The following is a 25,663-nucleotide window of genomic DNA, read 5'->3' as shown; positions in this document are numbered from 1 at the left end:
CTAAAGGTTACGTATGTTTGTGCCTGTTTCAAAGACTGGGACACGGACGGGGAAGGGACTGGACCAAGTTCATCCCAGCCCCGGGGTCCAGCAGGGACTCACGTGCCGGGCTCAGAACTCACACTAACGGCCAGGCCAGCATCTCTTTTATCTACGTGCCCCGGTGCTGGGCACATGGCAAAGGCTAAGACGTTGATTTCAGTTGAAACAAATCCTGCTGCTCTTCTTCACAGCCTTTGTGTTAACAGGCATTAGGAGGGGTCCTGCACAACAAGAGTCACCCCAAATCTGGCCCCAAGCTCTTCCCAGATGTCTCCCAAGGGAAGGAAGCCTTCACCCCTTTGGAGCTCTTTGTGACACCAGCAGCTATTATCTGGAGGCTGCTTTGCAAGGTTCCTTCTTTGCAGCTCATTTTCTTCTCTTAATTGGTCTTCGGTGTGGCAGCAAGACCAACGCGAGTGCATCGGTGACATGAGGGCTGCAGGGAGGCTCGGGGCAGCAAGACCCAGTCCGTGCAGACTGGAGGCGGGCAGGAACCAGGAGCGTGCTCCATGCCGGGCAGCTCGCGCAAAGCCAGTCAGGAAAGGAGACTAAAGGCGCCCCCGTCCCCCACCCAACACCCCGGGTTTTCACTTTGCCCAGGATGCTCTGCCCACAACACAGAACTAAGCCCACACCTGCTCCCTGCCATGGTTGGGTCAAGCCTTTCTGCTCCCTGGGACTCAGTTTTCCCTTATTTGAAAGTTGAGATGATTAGACCGAGGTTCCTTACAGTTTGCACATCCATGGAGCTCTTTTTGCACATCCATGGAGCTCTTTTTGCACACCCATGGAGTTTTTTGTTTTTTGTTTTTTTTTTCCGTGGCACTTGAGCAAATCCTTTGGCTTCTCAGCTGAAGGAAGATGGTCAGGCAGCGCCTCCTGGTGGCCATCGAGAGGAGAGGCCCCAGTCGGATGGTGTCCAAAGCAATCCATACCCGGAGCAAAAAGCATCAAAGTGTTTGCAGCCACCCAGCTATGCGACCCTAACTTTATCAAGCAAGGAGACTAGGGTTTAAAGCAAAAGCACAGCCCTGCCACTCAGGTCCTCCACCCTCTGTGACCATGAAGGCAGAAGGCCTTGAGAAGGTAGAGCTTGAAGAACAATGCCAGCCTGTCACCCGGGGTGTCCTGGTCTCCAATTACAAAGCCTGTCCGCCTCATTTCTCCTCCAGAGAGTCCCAGGCGGAGAAGGGAAAGACAGAAGTGCTAAAGAAAGGAAATGATCAGATGATGGAGCGAAAGTGCGCACCGTCCCCAAGGACAGGACTGGCGACAGAGCTGGCGTGGGGCTAGGGAGCATCCCCAGGTGTCCGTGTGCCTGGGGGAAGGGAGGCCGTTCCCAAGAGAGGAGAGAGGTCAGTAGGGAGGTCCCGGGGGGGTGGCAATGGAACGTGTTCACCCAAAGAGAAGAGCCACAGGCCCCCTGAAGGAGCGTGAGTCCAGAGGCCACCCCGTTGGACAGCTCGGGTCTAGAACACAAGGACCCTGAGCGTGGGAAGCTGGTTAGCCTTAACCGCCACCACGTCCCCAGTCCCCCGCGGTGACCGAAACGGGAAGTTGGGTCAATATCTATAGTGAATGAATGGGCCATCTGTGGGCGACGTGGCTGTATTAGGCTTCTGTCCCTTGCACTGGAGGAGGCTAATGCCGCCCTACATCTGCATAAGGGATTCCTGAAAACACACAGAACAGGAAGGCAGGGGGCAAACAATGAAGGGAGACAAAGGACAATGATGCTGAAACTCGCCAGACGCTGCAGGCGTCGGGACAGGTGGCTCTTCCCCAGCCGCCCAGCCGCCCAGCCCTCCCAGAGTTGGAAGCAACTGGAACAATAGGGCAATCAAGCCGGCTCTTAATCTCTGTTCCATGCACAGGAAGGGGGGTTCCGGTGGGCTTCCTTCAACACCCTAACTTGGAGGGTGCAGGGGAGCATCTGAGGCCATCTGTCCTATTTCAGGGCCACTTTACATCCGGTTTGCTCCTGGCTGTCAGTTTTTCCCTGGACCCTCAGCAGGAAGAGCTGGAGGGGGCCCCACAAAGCAAGCTCCTGGTCGTGGCACCTGTCAGTGGCAACCTGGCCTGCTCTCCCTCCACCCCCCACCCCCCACCCCCCGCATGGCCCGCGAAACCTCTTCTTAGGTGCACCAGCATCTCCCTCCGAGTCACCCGCCTACTCTGCAGCCAGTCAGCTCCACCCTAGGACCTCAGCTCTGTAGCGACCGGGGCAGGGGCGGGGGGATGCACAAACGGGGCTGTGCGCACTGGAAAGACTGCCTGGGGTTCTGCTTTTATTTTTGGGCCAGGGAAAGGTGGGCTAACCCCAGGGAACAATCAGGCCAGACAGAGGGGGAAATGGGCTCTAAAGAAGCAGCAACATTCAGAGGGGCAGTGGCTCAGAGGGAAGGGAAATCAAAGACTGAGAGAGAGCAGAATTAGAAAATCTGAAACCCAGGGGCCCATTGGAGACAAAAAAAGAGAATAGAAAGAAGGTAGAGGAAAGTGAGATGGTGCAGAGAAAGGCTAGAGAACCCTGCTGACGGTGGTGATGGTGGTGGTGGTGGTGATGGTGATGGTGATGGTGGTGGTGGTGGTGTTGATGGTGGTGGTGGTGTTGATGGTGGTGGTGGTGTTGATGGTGGTGGTGGTGGTAGTGGTGATAGTGATAGTGATGGTGGTGATGGTGATAGTGATGGTGATGGTGAAGATGGTGGTGGTGGTGACGGTGGTGAAGATGGTGGTGAAGATGGTGGTGGTGGTGACGGTGGTGAAGATGGTGGTGAAGATGGTGGTGGCAACGGTGACTGCAGGATGAGGGTGGGTACGATGCTAATGTGATGATGACAGTAATGGTAACAATAAGAGTTAGCATGTAGCTACTCCACCCATCCACGCAATAAATACTCACTGACACCCTACCATCTGTGTCAGGCACCATTTCTTAAAGGAGCACTAAGTGCCAGCTGCTTCTCACTCTAGGTAGCGAGAAGTCACCTTGAAGCAGGCTTTGTCTGTGTTGCATGACTGACAGGCCCTCTTAGCCACGCAAATGTTAGGTGGATCAATAGTGTTGTCCTAGAGTAAGGAATGACATGACCTTTATAGCTGCTCAATTAGGGGTGATTCCACCACATACCCCCCAGAACACTTGAAAATATTCAGAGACTTTTCTGTTTGTCATGAATGGGAGGGGGGTGTTACTGATATCTAGTGGGTAGCAACCAGGGATGCTACCCAACATCCTTCCATGATAGGACAGCCTCCGATGCATGGTCTCTTTTGATGCCGATTTTAGCTCTGATCAGGATCTGCCAGCAACAAAGAATATAAAGGAGCACGTGTGGGGGATCTGGGCCAATGACCTGTTTCAAGTATGCTCTGTTTGCTCACTGATGGATCCTCAGGCAACCTGGCACAAAGTAGTCACTCAATAAATACTTGTTGAATGGGGCCTGTTGAATCCAGGGAGGACATCTGTGGATACGACCCTGCCCGGCTGCGCCAGACTCATGTACAACAGCGACACCTTGTGGCGAGGGCAGAAACCACCACACGGGTCGACCAACACCACTTTTCTTTGGCTGGTATTTGCAGAGCTAAGCCCTTAACACTGAAAAGGTGCTGGGAACCTGAGGGAAAATCATAAAGCCAGACAGGAGCAGGAGGCCTACGAGGATGGTATTTGATGTCCTGCTAAGAAAGGCAGACGGGAGTTTGAACAATTCACGGGAAAGATCATAGAAATATGACGATATATTTGGACCCCCAAACTGATAAAACAAGTCACAGAGTTTATTTTGCTAGGTTTAAAAAAAAACGGATATCAAAATAATACTTATGAATAATCCTAACTCTATTGTTTAAAGGCAGTATGCACATAACTATTGGTCTGAAAGAAGTATACCAAAAATTCTACCAAAATGGCAACAGTAGGTCCCCAGAGGATGGAACTTGGGGAAGTTATGGTTGTTAATCTGTTTTCTGATTTATTTAATAAGGAATGTATATTATTTACGTGAAAAAAAACACACAAGTAAGATGTTGATCCAAAATACAAAGGCACTGCCGAATTCTAAGGTAAAATGATTCTAGTCCCCTGCGCACAGCCAGTATTTCCAAAATCTGGACCCTAATTATGCAGAACTCAACGTCCTACCCCCTCAGAAGGTCTCCCTTGGGGCCGAGTTCCCAGAAGCTGCCCCGACCCCTTCTGGCCTCCGAGTCCGGGCCCCTCTGTCCTCCACTCGAGCGCTCTGTCTGCCAGCAGAGGTGACCCTGTCTCGTCCTGGCCCGCGGCAGGTGTCCATCCCCCGCGCCTGCTCACCTGACATGTGCACGTTCCGGAGGCAGGACAGGGAGGCGTTGAGACGGGCACATTCCTCCTGGTTGGCTCCGTATTTCTCCACGGTCTCGCACACCTGCTCATCCGTCATCTCCAGGAGGTCCTCCAGGCTCAGCTGGCCCGGGGTGATTTCCTGGGGGGGGACGGTGGTAAATAGACATCAGGCGTCTAGAGCGGAGGCCCGACGGCTGAGCCTCCCCGCTGCCCTCCAGTGGTGCCTGCGCGCCCAGCGGATGGCTACTTGGCATCACAGTTGGGTCCCGGAGGTTAGACAGGCTTGGGTTTCACCTCAGCTGCGCCACTCATTAGCTGGATGACCTCGAGCAAATCATTCAGCCTGTCTGGGCCTCACTTTACTCACCTGTAAAGTGGGACTCTTAAGCGCACATACCGTGTAGGGAAGCAGGTATGCTTAGCACAGGCACTCCGTAAATGGTGGTAGTTAATTACCTGTCTGCCTCCCCACACAGATTCTAAACTCCTCATGAGCAAGGCTCCAATTTATTAATCTTTGGGGGGCCCTTCATGCGTCCTGCTCAGCTCCTACGGTAGTGACTTGTCCCAAATTCAGGATGAACTCAGATCAGACAGCCCAGATCTCTTGACGGCTGTCCTCCACTCTCTACTAAATGTTTTGGGCAGGTGGCCCTTCACCGCCGCCAGTAACCATCCCTCCTTTCCCAAAATGATGTGTCCCTGGACACCATAGACACAGCTTGAAATTGGTCAAACTTCTACATTTATGCATCTACAAAAAAGGTCCCTCATTTTATAGCATTTAATGGTATCCAATGTTTTACATTCATTATTATTATTATTATTATTAAAATAAGAGTTTCCGATAACTAAGGATGGAGACCCTTCGATTCTAGGGCAATACATGTAATACTTGTGCCCTCTGGTGGCCAAATCTGTGTGTTACAACAAAATCACACATTTCCCCCCTGGACACACACACACACACACACACACACTCTCTCTAAACTAGCAACCAGGCAGAGGAACACTGCATGGCACAAAAATTCTATCCAAAAAAAAAAGATGCAGGGCAAAGGCCACGAAGCCCAATTGGTGCCCTTCCAACTGACTAGGGCAGGGGACAACGTGAACAACTGAGTGGCTTCGAGGCTGTCTCCTCTCAAGGGTAAGCCCCCTTTGAGAAAGGTGATGGGCCAGGATCTGAAAGTACAAGATGACTCCTATTTAGAAGGGATGGTTCCCCACATAAAAGAATTCTGCTCTTTGCTGCAGGACACACTTCTGCATTTTAATCTTATCATTTACAAACCCCCCTCCCCCAAATATTCAATTTACGCTGAAGTCTGAGGTCACACATACCAAAAAAACAAAAAATCACAAAAGAAATGACACCAAAAATGGAGAAAGCCTTAACCAACCTGGGCCAAAAGAGCAGATGCACTGCTGCTGGATAAAATAATTAATAATAATAAAATAATAGAAATGGATGTAGCACCGTTTTAAGCACTTTTCTTGAATTTTCTTTTAAAAAGAAAGACCACATAAAGTAGGTACTTTCATCATCATCATTAGTCTGTAACTAGGACACTAAAATGCACAGAGGTTAGAACACTGGCCCAAGGTCACACAGCAAGTAAGTTCAAACCCAAGCAGTCTATCCTCGGAGCTTTCTCCCTACTTCTAGTTCCTCCAGAGAAAGGGGACCTCTGGTGGGCACGCATGAGAGCTGCAGACAGAGAGCGGGCACCCCACCTCGCCCCCGGGCTGGCGGCTTGGGTACCTGCAGGCAAGGCAAATATAAATGAGCAAAGCTGCGAAACTTGGGAGCCTGTGGGACGGAGAGCAGGAGGCAGCTCATTGCCGCCCGCCAGGAATTCAGCGTGGTAAGCAAGGCCAATTTTTCAAGAGAAGCCGGAGATCTGGGGTTTTATGCAAACTCTTTCAACTTCTAAATATTGGCTCAAAAAAAAATTTGAACACCATTAGCAGCCAAGCAGAAAAAATGTGTGTGCATCAGATACAGCTTGAGGCCACCAGTTTTTCAGCCCTTGGTCAGGAAGAGGTGCCTCTGCCTTGTTCGTCTCGTTGGATAAATAAATGGTCCCAAAAGCTTCGGAAAAGCATACAGGGCCATGCAGGTAACTAACTGTATTTATCTGGGGCCTTTCCTGTTAAGGATATTCACACAAAACTGCCATCCTGGGAATGAAATAAAGGAACAGAGACTCACACCCTGTCTGGTGTGCATGTGGGAGTTGGGGGTGACGGGTGGAGGAATGTGGGGGTGTGCGTCTAGCTCAGGATTGTTAGACCTGGTGGGTTCAGGCGAGATCACATCCAGACAAGGTCTGAAACACACAGAAGGTGAAAAAGAATCTTCCAGGCCGCTTCAAGGAGGAAGCAAGGAGCCCCCTGAGAACTGATATATGGCCCTGCAGGTAGGGAGCACCCCCTCTTTTCCCCAGATCAGGGCAGCCCTGGCAACAGGGAAATGGGGAGAAGATGGTGCTTTTTATCTCCTACCAGCCCCACCCACTCACTAGTGAAACAAGACCCTTCATCTCTGAGCCTCAGTTTACTGCTCTGCACAATGGGGATGGTAGTCAGACCTACGTCAAAAGGCTGTGGTGAGGACCTGAACAATGTCAGCACTTGAGATCCTGCATGGGAAGCCCTCTGCACAATGCCTGGCACCAAAGATTCGACGTGAGCTGGTTTTATCAGGAAGGGTGAGGCCCAGTTGCTGGAAACAGCGAGGCCCTGGGATCTGAGAAGGTAAGGAAATCCCACCATCCTAGAGACCTCAGGGATGTGCTCATTCCTAGAGAACGGACACAAGACGGCACGTGTGCTGATTCTGTTTTGCCAGCAGAGAACCTGCTACTTCCAAAGTTTTCAACAGCAGCAATAATAATACTGAGCTGACACTGACTGAGTGCTAGTAGGTGCCAGGGTACAAGCTGAACATTGTATACAGACCATCGCATTTTACACGCCAGCTACTTCCGAGGAGGGAACAGTCATCGTCCCATTTAACAGATGAGAAAACTAACACCCTAAGACAGCAGCGTCCAATATGGTGGTCCCTGGGCACGTGAATTAACATTAAATACGATTAAAAATTCAGTTCCTCGGTCACACGCACTAACCACAATTCAAGTGCCCAAGAGCTACATGTGGCTGGTGGCTACAGCATCGGACAGCACAGATATTGAATATTTCCATCACAGCCCTGGCTGATGTGGCTGTTTATTAAGCATTGTCTGTGCACCGAGAGGTCACCAGTTCGATTCCGGTCGGGGCACATGCCCAGGTTGCGAGCTTGATCCCCAGTAGGGGGCGTGCAGGAGGCAGCTGATCGATGTTTCCCTCTCACATCAATGTTTCTCTCTCTCTCTCTCCCTCTCCTTTCCTCTCTAAAACCAATTTTTAAAACCCACACATTTTAAAACTTAAAATAAAAAATATATATTTCCATCACAGCAGAAAATTCTGCTGGACGGAGCTGGTCTCAGAGGCAAAGTGATTTGGTCAAAGGGACCGAGTTAATGAGTGGCAGGGCTGAACCGGGTGGCTCCTAATGACCCATCCAGAGAGGATCTCTGATGCCTTCATGCAATACATACTTATTGAGGGCCTACTATGTGCCAGGCACAGCCCAAACCCCACTGCCTGAGAGACTGGCTGCTGGCCGGGAAGGGGCAGAGGGCAGGGGCCGCCTCCGGTCACCTCCAGGACTTCCTTGCGCACGTCGACGATTCGGAACCAGTGGCGGAGCTGGGGGAAGCCGTCCAGCTCGGCGTTGCGCTCCTGCAGGGCCACCTTCTTTTTGCAGGACAGCTGCCGGCTGAAGTACTTCACCAGCTTGCTCTGCAGAGACACAGAGGACACGCGTCAGAGGCACTGCCACGAGGGAGACAGGCGAGAATCTCCCCACTGTCCCCTCCCCGCCCGAGCCCCGTCCAACTCCATCCTCCACGGGAGGGGCGCGCGCATCGGTGCCGCTTCAGCGGGGGCCTCTGGGCTGCAAACGCTACATTTCCGCAGCTCATGTCCCTGGGCCAGCGAGCCCGCTTCTAGGCCTCACCCTGCAGACGCCGCGTCCAGCGCACAAGGACCGCGTCGCGGGACGTTTCTTACAGTTGTTTCCAACGGGAGAGGCTGCAAACACCCTGAGGGGCCATCAGCGGGAGGCGCATACACGAGTGTCCACGCACACGCCCGGACCCGCATACACGAGGGTCCACGCACACGCCCGGCCCGTGCCAGGGACGTGGGCTCCGCACCAGGACAGGCCCGCCTCCGAGACACGCTGATGAACAAACTTAAACACTCTCCCGTCCACGTGGGGAACGTCAACAGCTCTCCCTCTCCGTAAACGCAGCCGCTTTCCAGAAGGATCCCCGGCACGCTGGGGAAGGGAAGAGGGGGGACGGGGGGGGCATTTAACCCCCTGTACCATCTGAACCTTAGGTCGCAGGCCGTAGGCACAAACCAACAAACACTTCAGAAGCCGGGCGGGCTGAGTCCACCTGGCGATGCGGGGCCAGAGAGAGGAAAGCGCCCTCGGCTCTCCCGCGAGTTATGCCAAAAGTAGCAACGCCAGCTGCAGGAAGGGGCACAAGAAAAGCAGCGCAGAGACACCCCCAAAGCCCCCGAAGTGCACACGGGATGACGTTATTTCAATTTACTTTAATCGGCTAATAAGCACATGTATGTACTTTCCTCGTGAAGAAGCTGGAGCATCTCAGATACGCGCAAAGCCCCCCCTGGCCAGTCCCACGCCCCGCGCCCTCTCCCCGGGGCGGTGGAGGAGCCTGCGGGTCAGTCCGTCCTTCCGGACCATTTCCCACGCGCTGGGCACCTCCACGCAGAAACCGCAGGGTGGTTTGACGCCTGGGGCTGGGTTTTCCCACATAAATGGTACCTCGCCCTGCGCGTGTTCCTGCAGCTGACTCTCTCCACCCGGGAGGGCGCCCCGAGGACCTTTCCCGTCAGCTCCCCGAGCGGCCTTTCTTTTCGATCTTCTGCTTGAGGGATCCCTTTGATGCCAGGGTCAAAAGCCCACGATGCGAGCAGCTCTGTGATGCCTGCTGGGGGCATCTCTGTCAGCTACGGATAGAGCACTTTTTCGAAGAGCAGCCACCGTTTAGCAGATGCGTGCGGCGCGCCTGGCGCGGTGGGACCGGCCCTCGGTGTGTTTGTTCATTTTTTAGTCCTCGCAACGATGCTGGCTGGGAGGCTGCCCAGATCCACAGGACCCTTCAAGTCAGGGAGCCAGGGCGGGACCCCAGAGCCCCTTCTCTTTACCGGTCTGCTGTACTTCTGAGTTGTTCACGGGTCCTCCCCACTGAACTGGGAATCTGAACGGTGGGCATCGGCCCCTCAAGGGCAGAGAGGGTCTCGCTCATCTTGGGACACCTTCCGGGCATTGTGGGAGGAGCAAGGATCTGAATTCCAGTTCTGAGGCTTCGGGCAAGTCACAGCAGCTTCCCCGCACCTCTATTTTCTCATCTGTAAAATGGGTGTGCATCACCTTTCCGCACGGGCCTGCTGAGGCATCACAGCTAACGTCTGCGCAGAAGACAAGCTGAATCCTCCCCTCAAACGCACGCTGCTTTCTAACTAGTTGTTGAAGGGATGCTTGGACTCTGGTGAGGCATTTCCAAGGTCACGTTGAGACTGGACCTATCCGTGCCAGGAGCAGGAATCACGGGGCACCCCTACCGCGATGCATTAGCAATGGGGGAGAGAGGGATGGGTTCAGGACGCAGCTGGAGTGGGGAAGACAGGCGGGGAGGGCAGCCTCGGGTCCAGGTCTTCCCCTGGAGACGAAGGGAACCAAGAATCACCTTTCAGAAAATGAGCACAGCTAGTCTGAGCTCTGCAAAAAAACCCAGAAAACTGCCCCGAGCATAAGACTGGACTGGGCAGAGGCTGAGAAGCAAATGGGGACCCTGGGACTCAGCAGTCTCCCCCCAACACCGGGACCCCAAGACTGGTGGTTGCCAGCTAACAGCGGCTCTCTCTGAGTCAATGCTGTGAGAGGCACTTTTCATGAATTACCTACTTAATCCGCACAGCGACACTGCCAGAGAGAACCAATTATTGCCCCATTTAACAAATGGGAAAATTGAGGCCCAGAAAGGCTAACTAACTTGCCCAAGGTCATCAAGCAACTAAGTGGATGAATCAGTATTTAAGCCCACGTCTAACAAACTCTTATTTATTGACATATAAAAGATGTCACATCTACTGTCAAGTGAGAAAACGCAGCACCCAAGACAACAGGTACAGTATAATCCTGCTTTCTGAATATAAAATGAATGTGTGTATACGTGTGTATACATATATATACACAAAATAATATGTAGAATATATATTAAATATATATATTATACTATACATGTGTGTTATTCGCATATATTATACATATGCATACATATATGATGCAATATATATTTAATATGTATTATATACACTCATACACATATATGTCAACTATATTCTAATGGGTATATAATATATAATATATGTATAATATATATTTACTGTGTATACACACACATACTAGAAAGAAATGCTCCAAAATGTTAGCAACTGTACCTCTGGGTTATTATAAGTAAGGTTTCTTTTTCTATAAGCCTGAATTACCTATATGGTAGTAAGTTACAAATCTCATGAAAATCAGATATTTGCCAACAATACAGATATGTGGGTCATACACAGTATCGGCCATTTTATCAAATACATTTTAAATACGTATAATATATAAACGATACCTAGTGTATATTCCAGGTATTCTGCTAAGCACTTCCTATACGTTATTTCACGTAACCTTCACGATAATCCCAACAAGAGCCGCGTTTTATAGATGAGGAAACTGAGGGCCGAGGAGGAAGCAGCTCTCCCAAGGGTCTAGATAACGTTCCGTGTTAGTTCCCTCCTTCCCCAAGTTCCTGACCAACAGAATTACCTGATGGTGTTTGTTAAAAATCACCCTTCCGGGCCCATTCCTTAGAAATTCTGATTCAGTAAGTCCAGGGAAGGCCCAGGAAACTAAAAACACAAGCACCCCAATGATCCTGAGAGTCAGGCAAACGTGAGCGACCTCCGTCTCCTCTCTGAATTATGTAACAAAAGCAGTTTATTTCTCAGACAAGCTTAAGCACCCAGATCCCTGGGCAACAAAGCGAGGGCAGCAACCCGGTTCTGGGAGCCAGGGGGCAGCGCCCTCTGCAGGCTCCTGTGCACATTTACCAAGCAGCTCCGGGGTAGAGGCCTCGTCCAGGGCCCTGCAAATTCAAACAGCAGCCTGCACCGGCGCAGGCCTGAAGGGGCTCCCAGGGGGGCCGACAAGACAGATACGCAGACACGAATCACGAGGCCAAAGGACGGGAGCCAGAGCAGAAGGGCAGCCAGGGTTCAGCCTGGGCACCCAGGATGCGGGATGAAAGAACAGCCTCGCCCAGGGCCCCGTTCCTTGATCACAGGATGGTAACGATGGGAGGTCTGCGTTATTCCAAGAGAGGCTCTCACTGATTCATTTAAAGCTCTATCTAGGTGCTTTCTAAATACAAAGAACTAGGGACACAAAATTAACTACCCACCCTCTCTCCCGGAGGCAGGGCTATTGCAGGTGTGGCCCCCTTCGGGTCAGGTACAGAAACTGCGAGCATTCAGACCCCTGGGTAGCTAATTGGCAGAGTAATTATGTCCCTTGAATTGAATATTTTCAAAATAAGGCTTGTATTTTGCTTGAGTTTTTTAGTGCCTTTCATTTTTCAAGTAAATCATTTTTGTCCTATTTTACAAAAGTACTAGCTTTTCTCTTTCCCCCAGTTAAGAAAAAGCATATTCCTCACCACAGAAGGCACCGACCTCGGCACTGGGGGAATTTCGTGCATTTAGCTTAGTCCCCTTGCATCACTAATTACATTATTTCTAAAACAGTTCCTTATAAGAGCGTCGTGACAATGCTGAAGTGCATGTCAGACTGTTAATAACATTCTACCTATGGGGAAACTGAGGCTCAGAAGTGTTGGAATCATGCCCAAGGTCATAGGACTAAAGAGGCCCCAGGGCCGGAATTTGAACTCAGGATCTGATTCCCAGTCCTGTGCTCTCTGCTGAAGCGGAGGGTCCAAACAGCCTGGAGGTCAAGGTTGAGACGCACAATTAGAAAAGGGCCTGCCTTGGTGGTGCCTCCCCCTGCCAGGTGTCCTAATTTATTTTTAGGTCACCCTCAACTCCAGTCCATGCAGAGCTCAATGGTAAAGAGTCCAAAGGTTCCATCTTCAAGTGGGAAAAAAAACACCCACCACCACAGGGCTTCTGGAAATAGCACATCCACGCTGAGCCCACCCCCTGCCCCTGTACTGCTTGGGTACAAATAAGGTCCCCTGGGCCTGGGGTCAGGAGGAACCCAGGCCTCAGGGAGCAGGGACCCGGTGGCGAAGTTCTCCGTGTCCACACCAGGGGGCAGCCTCGCACCTTCCAGGCCGAGGGGGAAATGTTCAGGGCCTCCTGGATCTGGGCATCCTCAGGGCCTTGTTACTGGGCCGTGTGTAAATTTAGCAGCCCAAACAAACAAACAAAAATGTTTAGAGTCAAGACATGTGACAGAACTAGAAATAATACAATCATGTCTGAAATCTCTAACATGAAGCCAGGAACCTCTCGCTCAGACTCTAAACCAAGCCTAGAAAACATGGGCAAGCCCCTGGGATTTGGTTTGCTGGAGCCCCAAAACCATCACCGCTTAGGTGCCCTTTAAAAAAAAAAAAATCACACACACACAAAAACTAGAGCCAAGTTTGTGAACCTTCTAGTGAGCAAAGCATCTCCTCTGTAAACCTCAGGGCACTGCCAAAGGGAGGTTCGCATCTCCCACCCATCTCACGCAGGAGGAAACTGAGGCTCAGGAATGTGACATAACTGACCTCACAGTCACAGGGATGAAGAGGCACCTCCAGGACCTTCTGTCGCCCTCAGGGCTGCCTGGCAGCGAGCACCGGGTCATTGCTGCCTTGCCTTTAGCAGGTACCGGGGTGCAGCTGAGTTCAAAGCCATGAAACCCACCGGGTCCGGCCTTTGCACCCCTTCCTGCTGCCCAGAGCTCTCTCCCGCCAGCTCTGGGCATAAATGGCACTTTCCTGTCCTTCCCGTGTCATCCCTTCCCAATCACCCCCGGTGTCACCATCACGGCACCCTGCTTTTTTCCCTTGGTTAGCACTCATCACTATCCCACAAATTATCCTGTTTATTGGTTTCCATGGTTACGCTCCCCCATCACCACCACCACACACCCCCATGGGAACGTTAGCTTAAAAGAGCTTGGGCTTTGCCTGTCCCCCACCCCCCCACCCCTTGCGTACAGTAAATGCTCAAGACATTTTTCTTGGTCGTTCAATAAACCAGCACCATGGTGGGGAGGGCGCAGGTCTCTACCCATAAACCCAACTCCTTCTCCCGGCGGCTCGGCACGTCCAGAGCCGGGGCCCCTGGCCCTGTGGCCACAGGCTCTGGGGTTCTCGGAGCAGGCGGGGTGAGGAAATCAGGGCCGCAGCCGCAGCCAGCACCCCACGCCTGGTGGTTGCCAGGGCGACCATTGCCATAACAGCCCTGGCGCAGGGAGGGCCAGCTGACAGGGGACAATGACTTGACTCGCCAGCGTCTCAAGTAACCTGCAGATTTGCATCCGAGGGCTGGAGGCCTGGAGGGCGGCCCTTCCTCTCTCCCTGCGGGTCCCAGTTAGAGCCGGATCCCACGGGCAGAAGCACGCAGCACCCCACCGGTCCGGGGCTGGCCCCCGCGATGCTGGAATGAGGGGCAGGCCGGGCCCTCTGCCGGAAACCACCAGGGCCCCCTCCTTTGGGGAAAGCCCTCGATGCTGCTGGTGGCTTTTCCTTTCCTTTGCATGACAACGCTACTAAACATTACAAACAGGAGAAAAGAGCTCACGGGGTCATGAGATCCTCCTAGATGCTGGGCCCACTGGTAGCTTCCTCGCATAACCATTATTATAACGTTACTATTTATGCCATCGCCTACAGTCTACCTATATACTGTAGAATATATAAGAACTCATAGACGTAATACATAATTTGAGATATAACAATTTTATGTTGTATTGCATTATGTTTGTAATAATGAAACTAACATTTCTTAATCGTTTGGATTTGCCAGCCCTGTGCCTACTGCTTTAGGTGTGTTAATGACGCTCTTCTCAATAAACTATTACACAGTAATACTAAGCTTACTGAGCACCTACTATGTGCCAGGCTCTGTGCTAAGTGCTTCATTAATATCATTTGTCATATGCATTCTAAGGGCTAAGAGCCCGTTTAGGAGACAATGGAGGCGCAGAGTGACAATGGAACTTGCCTCTGGTGACAAGGGTAACAAGCAGGGGCTGAGGTTGCCCCCAAGCCTGTCCCGGTTCTTGTTTGCGCATCACACACTTTACAGCTGCTGAACTTGAGCCCGCAGCAGAAACCCCTAAGCATACCCACACTGAGCCCCGGCTGCCCCCAGACCCACACATGTGGAATCAAGGACCCTTGGGGACCGGGGGCTTCTCTCCTCATTTATTTTAAACAAGGTCCCCAGGCAGTCCTAACAAAGGGAAAAAGTCCAGAACCACCGCCTTGGGTTTCTTCACCTACCAGAGCGCCAATTAGGAGATCTGATTAAAGGAATGAGTCGAGGGGCTGAAGCCCCCAGAGAGGGCGGAGTGATGCATTAGGACCCAGGCTCCCCGAAAGGAAGGGAAAGGGGGAGGGGAGGGGAGGGGGGAGCAAAACTGCAGGGCGACCTCAGGCAAACTGAGCCCTGTCCCCGGCTGTAACAGCTTCCAACCAAAAACCTTTTTGGATCGAGGTGGGGCCTGCAAAAAAGGTTAATAAATAATAACACACTTTTGCCCAGGGCTGGCTTTAGGGGAGCAAAGGTCGGTCTAAATTACTTCCCACTGTTCGCCTTTCTGCTCCCCTCTTAATCATTCACCAGGGACCACGCTGTGCAGAGAAATACCAACGGGTAAGGCTTTGCACCTATATGTATTTTCAACCCTGATGCCTCCAGGCAAGTGACACAGAGTTGTAAAAAAAAAAAAAAAATTTAAGCCTGTGGACAGGCTCTGTGCGGAGGAGGCGTGGCTGGGGCACAGCCGGGCAGAAGGTCCCAGAGGCCATGCCTGCGGCCCCCGAGCAGCTGGGGGGCCGAGAGCTACATCCATGGAGCAGCCACAACATCTGTGGAGGGTCTGCCCTAAGCAATCTGTTGCCTTTTAGCCCACAGCCTGAACTATAGGGAAAATAAAACGAAGATTCCAGAAGTCAAGGAGGACCAGCTGCATCAAGGAAAGAACCACGTGAGCACTAAAGGCAGGGCCCGGGTGGGCCCCGGGGCCCCGGGTGTGGAAGCCTGTTCCGTCTCCAGCACAGCCAGCTACCTGCAGGTAAACATATTAATCAAAAGCATGTAAGAAATCCACACGGTGGGTGTGTACAAAGGGTTAGGGCGCACACGGGGTACACGTACCACTGAGAATCCAGGAAACACCCCTACTGCTCACGACGTGATCGCAGGCAACCAGAGAACTGAACCCCGAAACACCTCCTTAGAATTTAAGCTCAGAATTGTTAGAGATAAACCAGCTTCCTTAATGAGTTAGCATCTTTAAGTTCTGGGAAAATCGAGGATGAATAATAGGCATATTTAAGGTCATTAAAATCCATAATGGTAACAGTTGAACGAAAGAGACTGTGCATTTGGAGTATTTCTTTTATATTCTCTGAATGTTTTATTTAATTTGGCCACTTAGAGTAATAAACTATCGCCTTTTTCATTCTAATTTGAAATGTGTTCCTGAATAACTGATTTAGACATACATTTTAAGTTGAAATTATATTCAACGTATGTACGCTATTAGGAACTGGCTTACGGCTCGGCATATTTATGTTTAATTTTTTAGATTTCTTTGTGCTATATAAGTAGTCGGGAAGACTTGTCTGTTAACAATCAGAGCACTTTAAAAAGTCCTACATATCAAATTTATAAATACAGTTTAATTGTTTGAAGATGTTTAATCCACTAAATTGTCAACGGAAGCAAACATTATGCAAAATCGCCTTCTATGTGACTGCAGAAAGTTACCAGGCTTCCGTGAACAGAGTAACACTGTACGTACGCAGAATTAAAAGCATAAGGAAGCCCTGGCCGGTGTGGCTCAGTGGTCAGAGCATCGGCCCACGAACTGAAGGGTTGTGGGTTCGAGTCCCAGTCAAGGGCATGTACCTGGGTTGCAGGCTCCATCCCTGGCCCCAGGGAGGGTGTTTGCAGGAGGCAGCACAGTCCGTGTGTCTCTCTCACATCGATGTTTCTCTCTCTCCCCTCCTTCCACTCTCTAACAAAACAAACAAAAAATGGAGAAAAGGGGTATTGTTGGGTTTTTTGCTTTAATAAACTAAATATTCATTTCTATCTAAAACCAAAAATTAATTCCATCAAAGTGAAAATTCAGTTCTCCAGCCACACTCACCGCATTGCAAGTGCTCAACAGCCACACACGGCGAGTGGCCGCTGTTCTTACTGGGCAGTGCAGACACAGACTACGTCCATCATCGCAAAGGATGTGTCGTTTAAGTCACACGCCCAATTTTCAGCAGGTTCCTTAGGAAACAAACACCCCAGACCTTTTTTCTCCAAATAAACAACAGAACTCTTTCCAAGATCCGAAAGGAAATGAGGCATCAGTACAGAGCAGACCCCGGGGGGGGGGGGGGGGGGGGGGAGCGCCGGCTGTGAAATTTACCCAAGAATGAGAAGAATCCATAAAAACCTGCAGGACGAAGCGCAGAGCCTATAAACACATCCGCCAACCCCTCTCCAATTTACTGCTGATGGATTTTTGCCAAATCCTTGATATTACTGTCACCTTCACCCTCGCTCAGTGCTGAGCAGCTCTGGATGGGAAATCAGGGAGTGGTTGCATCGATTTTGATCTTTTTTTCCATTTGGTAAATTTCACACACAAGCTACGGGATTCTGACCCACAAATACAGTTGGAAAATTTCAATTTAGCCAGAAAATGGTTTTCAGCTAAGATGCACCGAACAGTATCATCCTGCCCTTTAAACGCATGGGCAAAGAAAGACTACGATGAAGTCGGGAGCCCAGCATTCAGCTCCCTGCTCTGCAAGGAAGGAGCTGTGGGCCTCGGGCTGGCACATAACCTGGCACAGCTCGTGCTCCTATCCGTGAAATGAGAGGTTAGGAAAACCGAGACCCTCCGGAGCAGGCACCGGTCTCTCCTGCCACCCTCCGCCTCTCTAGCGCCTACCCCAGGGCCTACCACACAGCAAGTGCTTAGTAAATATTTGTCCGATGACAAAGGGAGGGAGCGATCCCTTATACTTTCCCTCTCTGCCCTTTTGCCTTCACCAGGGGATCTCAAAGTGGGATCCCCACACCAGGCCATCAGCATCAGTGGGGAACTCCATAGACATGCAAATTCTCAGGCTCCAGGCCCCCAGTGTGAAATTTCAGGGGTGACACCGCAATGCATTTTCACAGGGTGATTCCAATGCTATGGTTGCAAGAGAGAACTTAAAGCACATGACAGGGAAGGACGGTTTGTTACGTGGATCGGCCTAAGGATGTCTCCCTACACAGGGGGCCAGGCGGCCAAGGACAGCAGGTGCAAAGGCCCTGAGGTGGGAGAGTTACTGGCATGTTGCAGGAACTGAGAGCTGGAATATCATGGGCAGAGGGAAGAGAAGGAGATCAGGTCAGAGAAGCAGGCGGGGGTGGCCCTAGCTGGCAGGGAGTTACTGTTTACTGGGTACAGAGTTTCTGTTCGGAGTGACGAACGAGTTCTGGAGATGGACCGTGGAGACGGCTGCACAATGCTGCGAATGTACTTAATGTCCTTAAACCAACACTTCAAATTGTTGAGGCACTAAATTCTATCATATGTATTTTACCACAACTTTTTTTAAGTCTGTTCATACAGATTAGATTCCCTTGTACAGATGCAGGAACAAGTGCAATCGGGCCCTCGAATGACTTGCCCCAGCATCTCCTGTGCAAGTTGGCGGCACAGGCAGAATTAGAACCCAGGTCACACGACTCCACGGCACCGCACAAGGATGCTGCTCCCCCCCCCCCCGCCCCAGCCTCAGACATCGCTTTAAGCTCAGGTCACACGCAGAAAGAAAATCCAGGCACGAGACACAATTCACCAGCGAAGGAAAACAGATCTCTTCTGGTTATTGGCAGCGGCGGGAGGCAGCTGGGTGCGGGGGGCACCAACTGTGCGGCTCTCGCGGGAGAGGAGCCCAAGGTGAAGTGGGGGCACCGTGTGCCCGCGCATCTGGGCAGCAAGCCCTGCACACACGGCAGCCTGAAACTTTCCACCAAAACCCCCACGGGCAGCTACCGAGCTCTTGGGGGAGAGTGAGCGCGGGTCCCCAGGGCTGAGGCTGCCCATGTTTAGCTGCGACCCAAGGGAAAATTTTGTTAGAAAGTTGAAAGGGTGCGACTATTTTTAAATTATGAGACATCGGGTTACGATGTCCGCACCCTCACAGAAGTGAGGAAGGCTTGGTCTTGCTGCCTCTTTGGTCCTATTGCAATTCAGATGGTTTGACTGCAGAAGGCAAAGAAAATCATTAAAAGTTTATCCCAAACTAGTGGTTCTCAACAAGGGGCGATTTTGGCCCCCAAAGGATGTTTGGCGACATCTGGAGACATTTTTGGTTGTTACCATTTGGAGGGGAGGAGTAGCTACCAGTATCCAGTGGGTAGAGGCCAGGGGTGCTGCTCAGCTCAATATCCTACCATGCACATGCCCGCACCCCTCCCCCCAAACAATTCCCCAGCCCCAAATATCAATAGTGCCAAGGCACCCAGCTGGTGTCGGTCAGTGGTTGAGCATTGCCTGTGCACCGAAAGGTCGCCGGTTCAATTCCTGGTCAAGACACATGGCTGGGTTGGGGGCTTGATCTCCAGTAGGGGGCGCGCAGGAGGCAGCCGATCAATGACTCTCATCATTGATGTTTCTATCTCTCCCTCTCCCTTCCTCTCTCTGAAATCAATAAAACTTTTTTTTTTTTAAATAGTGCCGGGGCTGAAAAACCCTCTCCTAAGCCAATGGCTCTCCAACCTGAATGTGCATCAGGATGCCCTGGAAGACTTGTTAAAACACAGACTGCCGGGCCGCACCCCCAGAGCTGTGACTCAGTGGTCTGGCGAGGGGCCTCCTTTGCATTCCTGCCAAGTTCCCAGGCGGTGCTGAGGCTGCCAGTTCAGGGATGACAGTGTGACAGGCACTGGGTCACCCTCACAACACTCTTGAAGCATCGGCACTGTTTTCCCGATCTTACGGGTGTCAGGCCTAAGGCTCTGAAGGGGAACAAGCACTGTCCAAAGTCACTTAAGCTATTCAGTGGCAGAACCAGTATTCGAACCCAGATCTGTACAATCACCAGCCCCTCACAGGCTTCAGGGCTCAGCCAAGTGCCCCGGGAGCCCAGGAAGGTACCCTCGGTATGTGTTTTCTCCAACCACGACCATCCTCTCTCGGGGGAGCTTATAAGTTTCAGATTCAGGGGACCGAGCCCAGGACTCCACAACAGTGTTCTCCTGGGAATGCCGCTCAGAAATCCAGCCATTTTTAACAAGATCACTATTGAAAGGTCCTCCCCGTGTTCAAGTCTTTTGCAGGTTCCGGAAACTTTTTACCCATTCACAAGCATTTTCTCCACGGTCTCATGGCCTTTTTACTTTACGTGGGGACCCCTCCCTTGGGCTTCCTTCAGGCCCATTCTATTGCATTTGGAGATGTTTCTACATCCATAAACCGTCGTGTGTTTTTATCTTCCCCCTTGGGCCCACCCTGGGACACCTCTCTGCCAAACCTTGCATCACACGTGAACGGTGTAATGGAAACGACGCCGGGCGGGAGCCAGGGGGCCTGGGTTCCAGCAGAGGGAAGGAAGTCTCAGAGCGGAACACTGCAACGCCGCACCCTCCACGAGGGCCCCGGTGCCCGTGGGGGCGAGGGCCTGCCGCTGGGCCGCCCTGCCACGCGGCCGAACACCGTCACCCCTCACTTCAGAGAAATTAAATCGCTCAGTGGTCCCAGGAGAAGTGTGCAGGCCACACGCTGTGAGATGCCGTTAACGTGAAATGTTCAGAGTGAGCGAGCAGACTAGTGGTTGCCAGGGGCTGGGGAGAAGAGAATTTGGGGAGTGGCTGCTAATGGGCACGGGGCTTCTTCGGGGCAATGAAAATGTTCTGGAATTGGATAGTGGTGATGTCTGCACAACCCTGTGAATATACTAAAAATGACTGAAGGTACACTTTAAAAGGGGGGACTTTATGGTAGGTGAATTATATCTCTATTTAAAAAAAAAAAAAAAAAGTTCCCATGTGATTCTAACACGCAGCCACGGAACTCAGTCTCCACGTCTATAAAATGGGTATCGCCCCCACCTCAGCAAGGTCAAGGCTCCGCGACCGTTCAGACGGGGGAGCCTGGCAGGGCAGGGCTGTGTCAGCCGGGGCTGTGAAACCTCCCCCACTAACGGGGGGTGGGGGGGAGTGGCTTTCTCCCCTCTGCCCTGTTCCTCTTTGCTCCAGTCAGCGGGGACTGGCCCCGGCTTACGGGCCGGGCGGCACCCCAAGAGCTCGGTATCAGGAATCACTGTCCCATTAGCATCCATCTCCCAAGCTGTGGCAGGTGGCAGCTCCAGGCACAGCAAAAGCGATCTGGGGGACGGGGGGAACCCCAGGCCCGGGTGCCAAGGAAATACACGCACCCTAAGAGCAGCCGTGGCGCCCGGCACGTCGTGCACAGAGGGGACAGGGCCGCCGTCCCTGACCCGGCGAGCCTGAGACCTCGGCTTCTTTTAAGAGAAAAAGCAGGCTCTCGGCCCGCCCAGCAGCCTCCCTCACGGGGCAGCGGGAAGGGTTGGCTAGGAAACCGCGCGGCGTGGCCGTGTCCAAAATGCAGCCGCAGCTGAGCGGGCACCCCCGCTTCCCGCAAGGGGCCGCGCCCGGCTCTGGGCTCCGGCTGTGCCCGTGACCCGCCGGGCAGCCAGGCCGGAGGCAGCGGCAGCCCTCGGGGGTGGAAAGTTCTCCCCCCGCGGAAATCCCCTTTGGTACACAAATAAGCGAGGGCTGGTGATTTTCCTATTTTATTTTGTTTCCCTGGGAGCGAGGTGACTTGGGTGCTAGCTCTGGGTGACGACAGATCGTTCACGCGGCAGAAACCACCCGGCAGATGCCCCGCAGACAGCACGGGCTCAGGTCCCCAAGCTGTTGGGGAGACTTGGATTCCCAAGCTCCTATGACAACACCCCCGCAGGAGTCTCGGCTGGCTTGAGAGCCCGGCCACCCACACGAGCGGGTTGGCGGGTTATTGTGCACACCGCGCGCGTGTGCGTGTGCGTGTGTGTACGCTCCTGCATGCAAACAGCCACACGGTGACACCTCACTCAGCACCTTAGCACCTCCGCCAGGTGGCTTCCTGCGGACTCCTGCCTTCTGCAGCTCAACCCCCTGCAAACTAGCTCCCAGCCTGGAGGCTCAGGAGCCGGCAGCTCCCTTCAAAGGTCACGGGATTGGAACAGACAAAGGCCAGTCAGACCCCCCCCAGCAGCCGTCTCAGCACCAAGCCAAGTGCTATCCCCCCCCCCAAGCAGCCGTCTCAGCACTGAGCCAAGTGCTATCGCACCTCAAAAGCCCTCCAGCTTGAGGGGAGGTTAGTGGAGCTTCTCTCTTTCCACTTTCTTCACGGAAACAGGAGAAGTTTTCTGCAGGACCCTTGGGTCTCCTGGCTTGTTTTTGTTTGGGTGGGGAAAGGACCCGTCTCAAAAGTAAATTCCTGCTCGGAGGCAGGAGGCAGGAAGCAGGATCAGGTGTCCTCAGGCTCTTCCTTGGCTGTGTCTATGAGGTTTGGGTTTTGTTTTTTTTTTTGCTCAACCCCGTCACCTTTTTCACCCAGCCCCCAACCCCTCTCCCTGCAAACATACACTGAACAACGCCGAGAGGTCAACAGCAGTCTCTGGCGTCAGACTGCTTAGATTCAAATCCAGGCCGTACTGTGTGACCTTGGACAAGTTCCTTAATCTCTCTGAGCTGAAAAATGGGGGATACGTGTTACATGCCCAAATATTCCACGGGCCATACTCACACTAAAAAATTATTCGCCGTTTCTCTGAAATTCAAACTTAATTGTGCGCCCTGTACTTTACCTGCAACCCTACCTTGGGGCAAACAGTTCAAAGATCCCAGTCTAACCCCTATGATACCACTGCAGGAAAATGTGCTCGATCCATATCGCTAACGATGACCGGGACAATAAAGGTCACAGTTTGCTTAGTCTTTTCTACTTAAAGAGGCAAAAACAGTTGTTGAAATATGTACATTTTTTAAAAAAAAAACACTTTGAAATGCTTTGTCAAAAACGGTCACATGCTAGGCTTTGAAGGTGTCACATGTCAGGGAAAATCACTTACAAGGAATACAACTGTCCCTGAGGCTACACAGAGAAGGGAGAGGTGTGACCATCAGGTCCCTTAATCAGGGCGGTGACTGATTTAGCCAAGGTCACCGAGCTGGTGGATCCCAAACTCAAGCCCAGCTGTGTTTAACCCCAAAGATGATGTTCTCGGCCCATGGGCCGGTGTTTCCTAAAGGTGTCCCCTGCATACCACCTTTCTGATCTTTGCCTACTCTCACTGTTCATGTTAGCCTTGTCCTTCCTGCAGAGCATCTGTAAGCTGTGCCTCTAAAATATATTTCCTAATACAAACAAAACGAAATGTGCAATGATTAAATGTTTTGCCCACACACCAGCCCCCAGCCCCAAATCACCACATGTGCCTTGGGGGGGTCAGCACCCCCTACTCCGAGCTGCTCACAATTCAAGAACTGGCCGAAGCGACGAAGGGAGGCGGGCATTCAGAGGAACAGAGAGAAAAGCTAATGGGCTGGGTAGGCCACACACCAGCTGTGGGATATAAGCAATGACAATTCTGCAGGATCAAGAACTGCTATGAAAATGTAGTCACACCCTGATCACAACAGCACCTTGCAGCAGAAAGAAAACGTTTTGCTGAGAGGCAGGTGACAAGGGCTGGAATCACAGCTCTGCTTCACGCCTGGGAAAAAGACACTGAGCCATAAGAAGAAGAAAATAATAAAATGACCACAAGATAGGAGTCATATCCTTGTTTTTCTGAAAAGATTTGGACTAAATTACATCAAATTCCCCTTTTTCTGATCTGATTCCATGACTCAAAAAGTAGGAAGATCGCCCCGGCTGGGTAGCTCAGTTGGTTAGAGCGTCATCCCCATACGTCAAGGTTGCAGGTTCAATCCCAGGCCTGGGCGCATACAAGAAGCAGCCAATGAATGTATAAATAAGTGGAACAACACATCGATATCTATCTCTCTCTCTCCCCCCCCCCTAAAATTCAATAAATTAAAACAAATTTTTAAAGTAAGAAGATACTATGTAATAATTGGTAAGAAAATAATAATTGGGTGATCATGATCATAGTTAATTAGCATTCGTTCATTCCAGAAACATTTATTGCGTAGCTACTAGGTGCCAGGCACTGTTCCAGGTGTTGGGGACACATGGATGCTATACCTCTAAAAAGTCTCTTGTCTTCACACAGCTTCTTTTCTAGTGAGTATAAGCTTTTGATGCGTGCAGGACTCTCTCACTGACTCCTCTCAGCAGTGATTCTCGAGAGCTTGTTGCAGCGCAGATCCCCAGGGCCCACTCTCAGAGTTGCTGGCTCAGGAGGCCTGGGGTGGGATCTGAAAATCTGTAGTTCTAACTAGTGCCCAGGCGATGCTCATTCAAAAGTGTTTCCCACTATGAGAAACACCACCTTTTAACAAACCTAGGAAATAGATATTTTTATTTCCCTCATTGGACAGATGGGGAAAGTGCGGCTCGGAAAGGTTTAAGCTCCTCGCTCGGATTAACAGTAATGGGCAACACCAAGGTTCACACCTGGCTTTCTAACTACAGAGATCAGCCATTGCGATAAACTGTCTTTGTTCAGGAGGGGAGCCCTCCCTGCTGACTCAGCAGAGATCAAAAAGGTGCACTTTCTTTCAGCCAGAATTTACAAAACTTAGAGACCAGAGTCCTTCAGCCCGAGAACCTGGACGGGGCCAGGTCTGGGAGCTCAAGATGACACTCTGCAGGTATCTCAGGTGAGATCTGGTCTCCAGGTGAGGGCACCAGCTGCCCCCTCTCCCAACACCCTCTGCTAACTAATCTGCAGGGCTGGATTGACGTCAGCCACAATGGAAACTGCTCTCCTGCCCTGACCTGTTTAGAGATTAAGAGAGCACAGGACAGAGAGAGAGAGAGAGAGAGAGAATCAGGGGAAAAAAGTGAATGGAAAAATCTGCAAGCGAACCAACCACCTGTAAGAGTACAAGGTTAAAGCAAGTGAGCCTCACGCTGTTTAGTCATGAAATGCAAATGAAGAAAAATGAATGTGTTAGCCTTCCAGAAATATCTGCAGGGGAAATACTAAAGCCACATCTGTAATATTTTAAAATTTTTCCTTTCTTCTTCCTATAAAGCTATATAATGATAGAACTGGCTTCACAATAACCCATAGTCCATGCTTTGCTTTACCGTATGTGGATCATTTTCATTTCAGCATGAAACACACTCGGAAGATATGGATGCCACACTGTGAATGGACTGCTGTCCATCACTGCCCTTCCTTGGGAGCTGCCAATTTTCTAAAAAGGTATTCACTATAATCACAGTACTTGTCTTCTAGAAAGAAAAAAAAAAAAAAATCCAGTAGAAGCTCCTAGTGAGAGCTGGAAGATACTGGAAGATTTGGGCTGGGCAAAGGTAAAGCGATAATTGGTTCCCGAGAAAGAAGCATGCTATCAGATAAAGGAACATTTGGGCTGGGCCTTTACGAGAGTGATCGACAGCAATCCATTCACAGTGTGGCATCCATACCTTCCCTGTGTGTTTCATGTTGGAATGAAAATGATCCACATATGGTAAAGGAAAGCATGGACTATATTTAAATGAACTTGTCGTGTATCCATTTACATACATTCCCAAACAAACATCACGAAAAAAATAACCAGAAAGCTCATCATCGTTGGCTTTGTTTATGTCTTTTTTTTTTTTTTTTTCACAAGACTAATTATTGACTGAGTTTGGCTCTCTTCTGGATTACATTTTAGAATCCACCGGCATGTTTACCGAGCAAAGGCTGCCTTGCGAGAAAAACAAGG

General features: G+C 51.2%; 1 protein-coding gene across 2 annotated transcripts in view; it reads right to left on the bottom strand.

Annotated features, from left to right (window-relative positions):
- The window catches only part of KSR2 (kinase suppressor of ras 2), a 166,895-nt gene that overhangs the window by 121,313 nt on the left and 19,919 nt on the right, over nucleotides 1-25,663 (bottom strand). For both annotated transcript variants that reach the window (XM_087828699.1, XM_087828698.1), the window contains exons 2-3: nucleotides 8,090-8,230; nucleotides 4,364-4,514 (exon numbers count right to left, since the gene is read on the bottom strand). In XM_087828699.1, the coding sequence (XP_087684825.1) occupies nucleotides 4,364-4,514; nucleotides 8,090-8,230 (292 nt within the window). The remainder of the gene's footprint in view (nucleotides 1-4,363; nucleotides 4,515-8,089; nucleotides 8,231-25,663) is intronic.

This window comes from Miniopterus natalensis, chromosome 20 (genome assembly GCF_054644295.1).
Source record: "Miniopterus natalensis isolate mMinNat1 chromosome 20, mMinNat1.hap1, whole genome shotgun sequence".
NCBI lineage: Eukaryota > Metazoa > Chordata > Mammalia > Chiroptera > Miniopteridae > Miniopterus > Miniopterus natalensis.
This window is presented reverse-complemented; position numbering and strand designations above follow the sequence as displayed.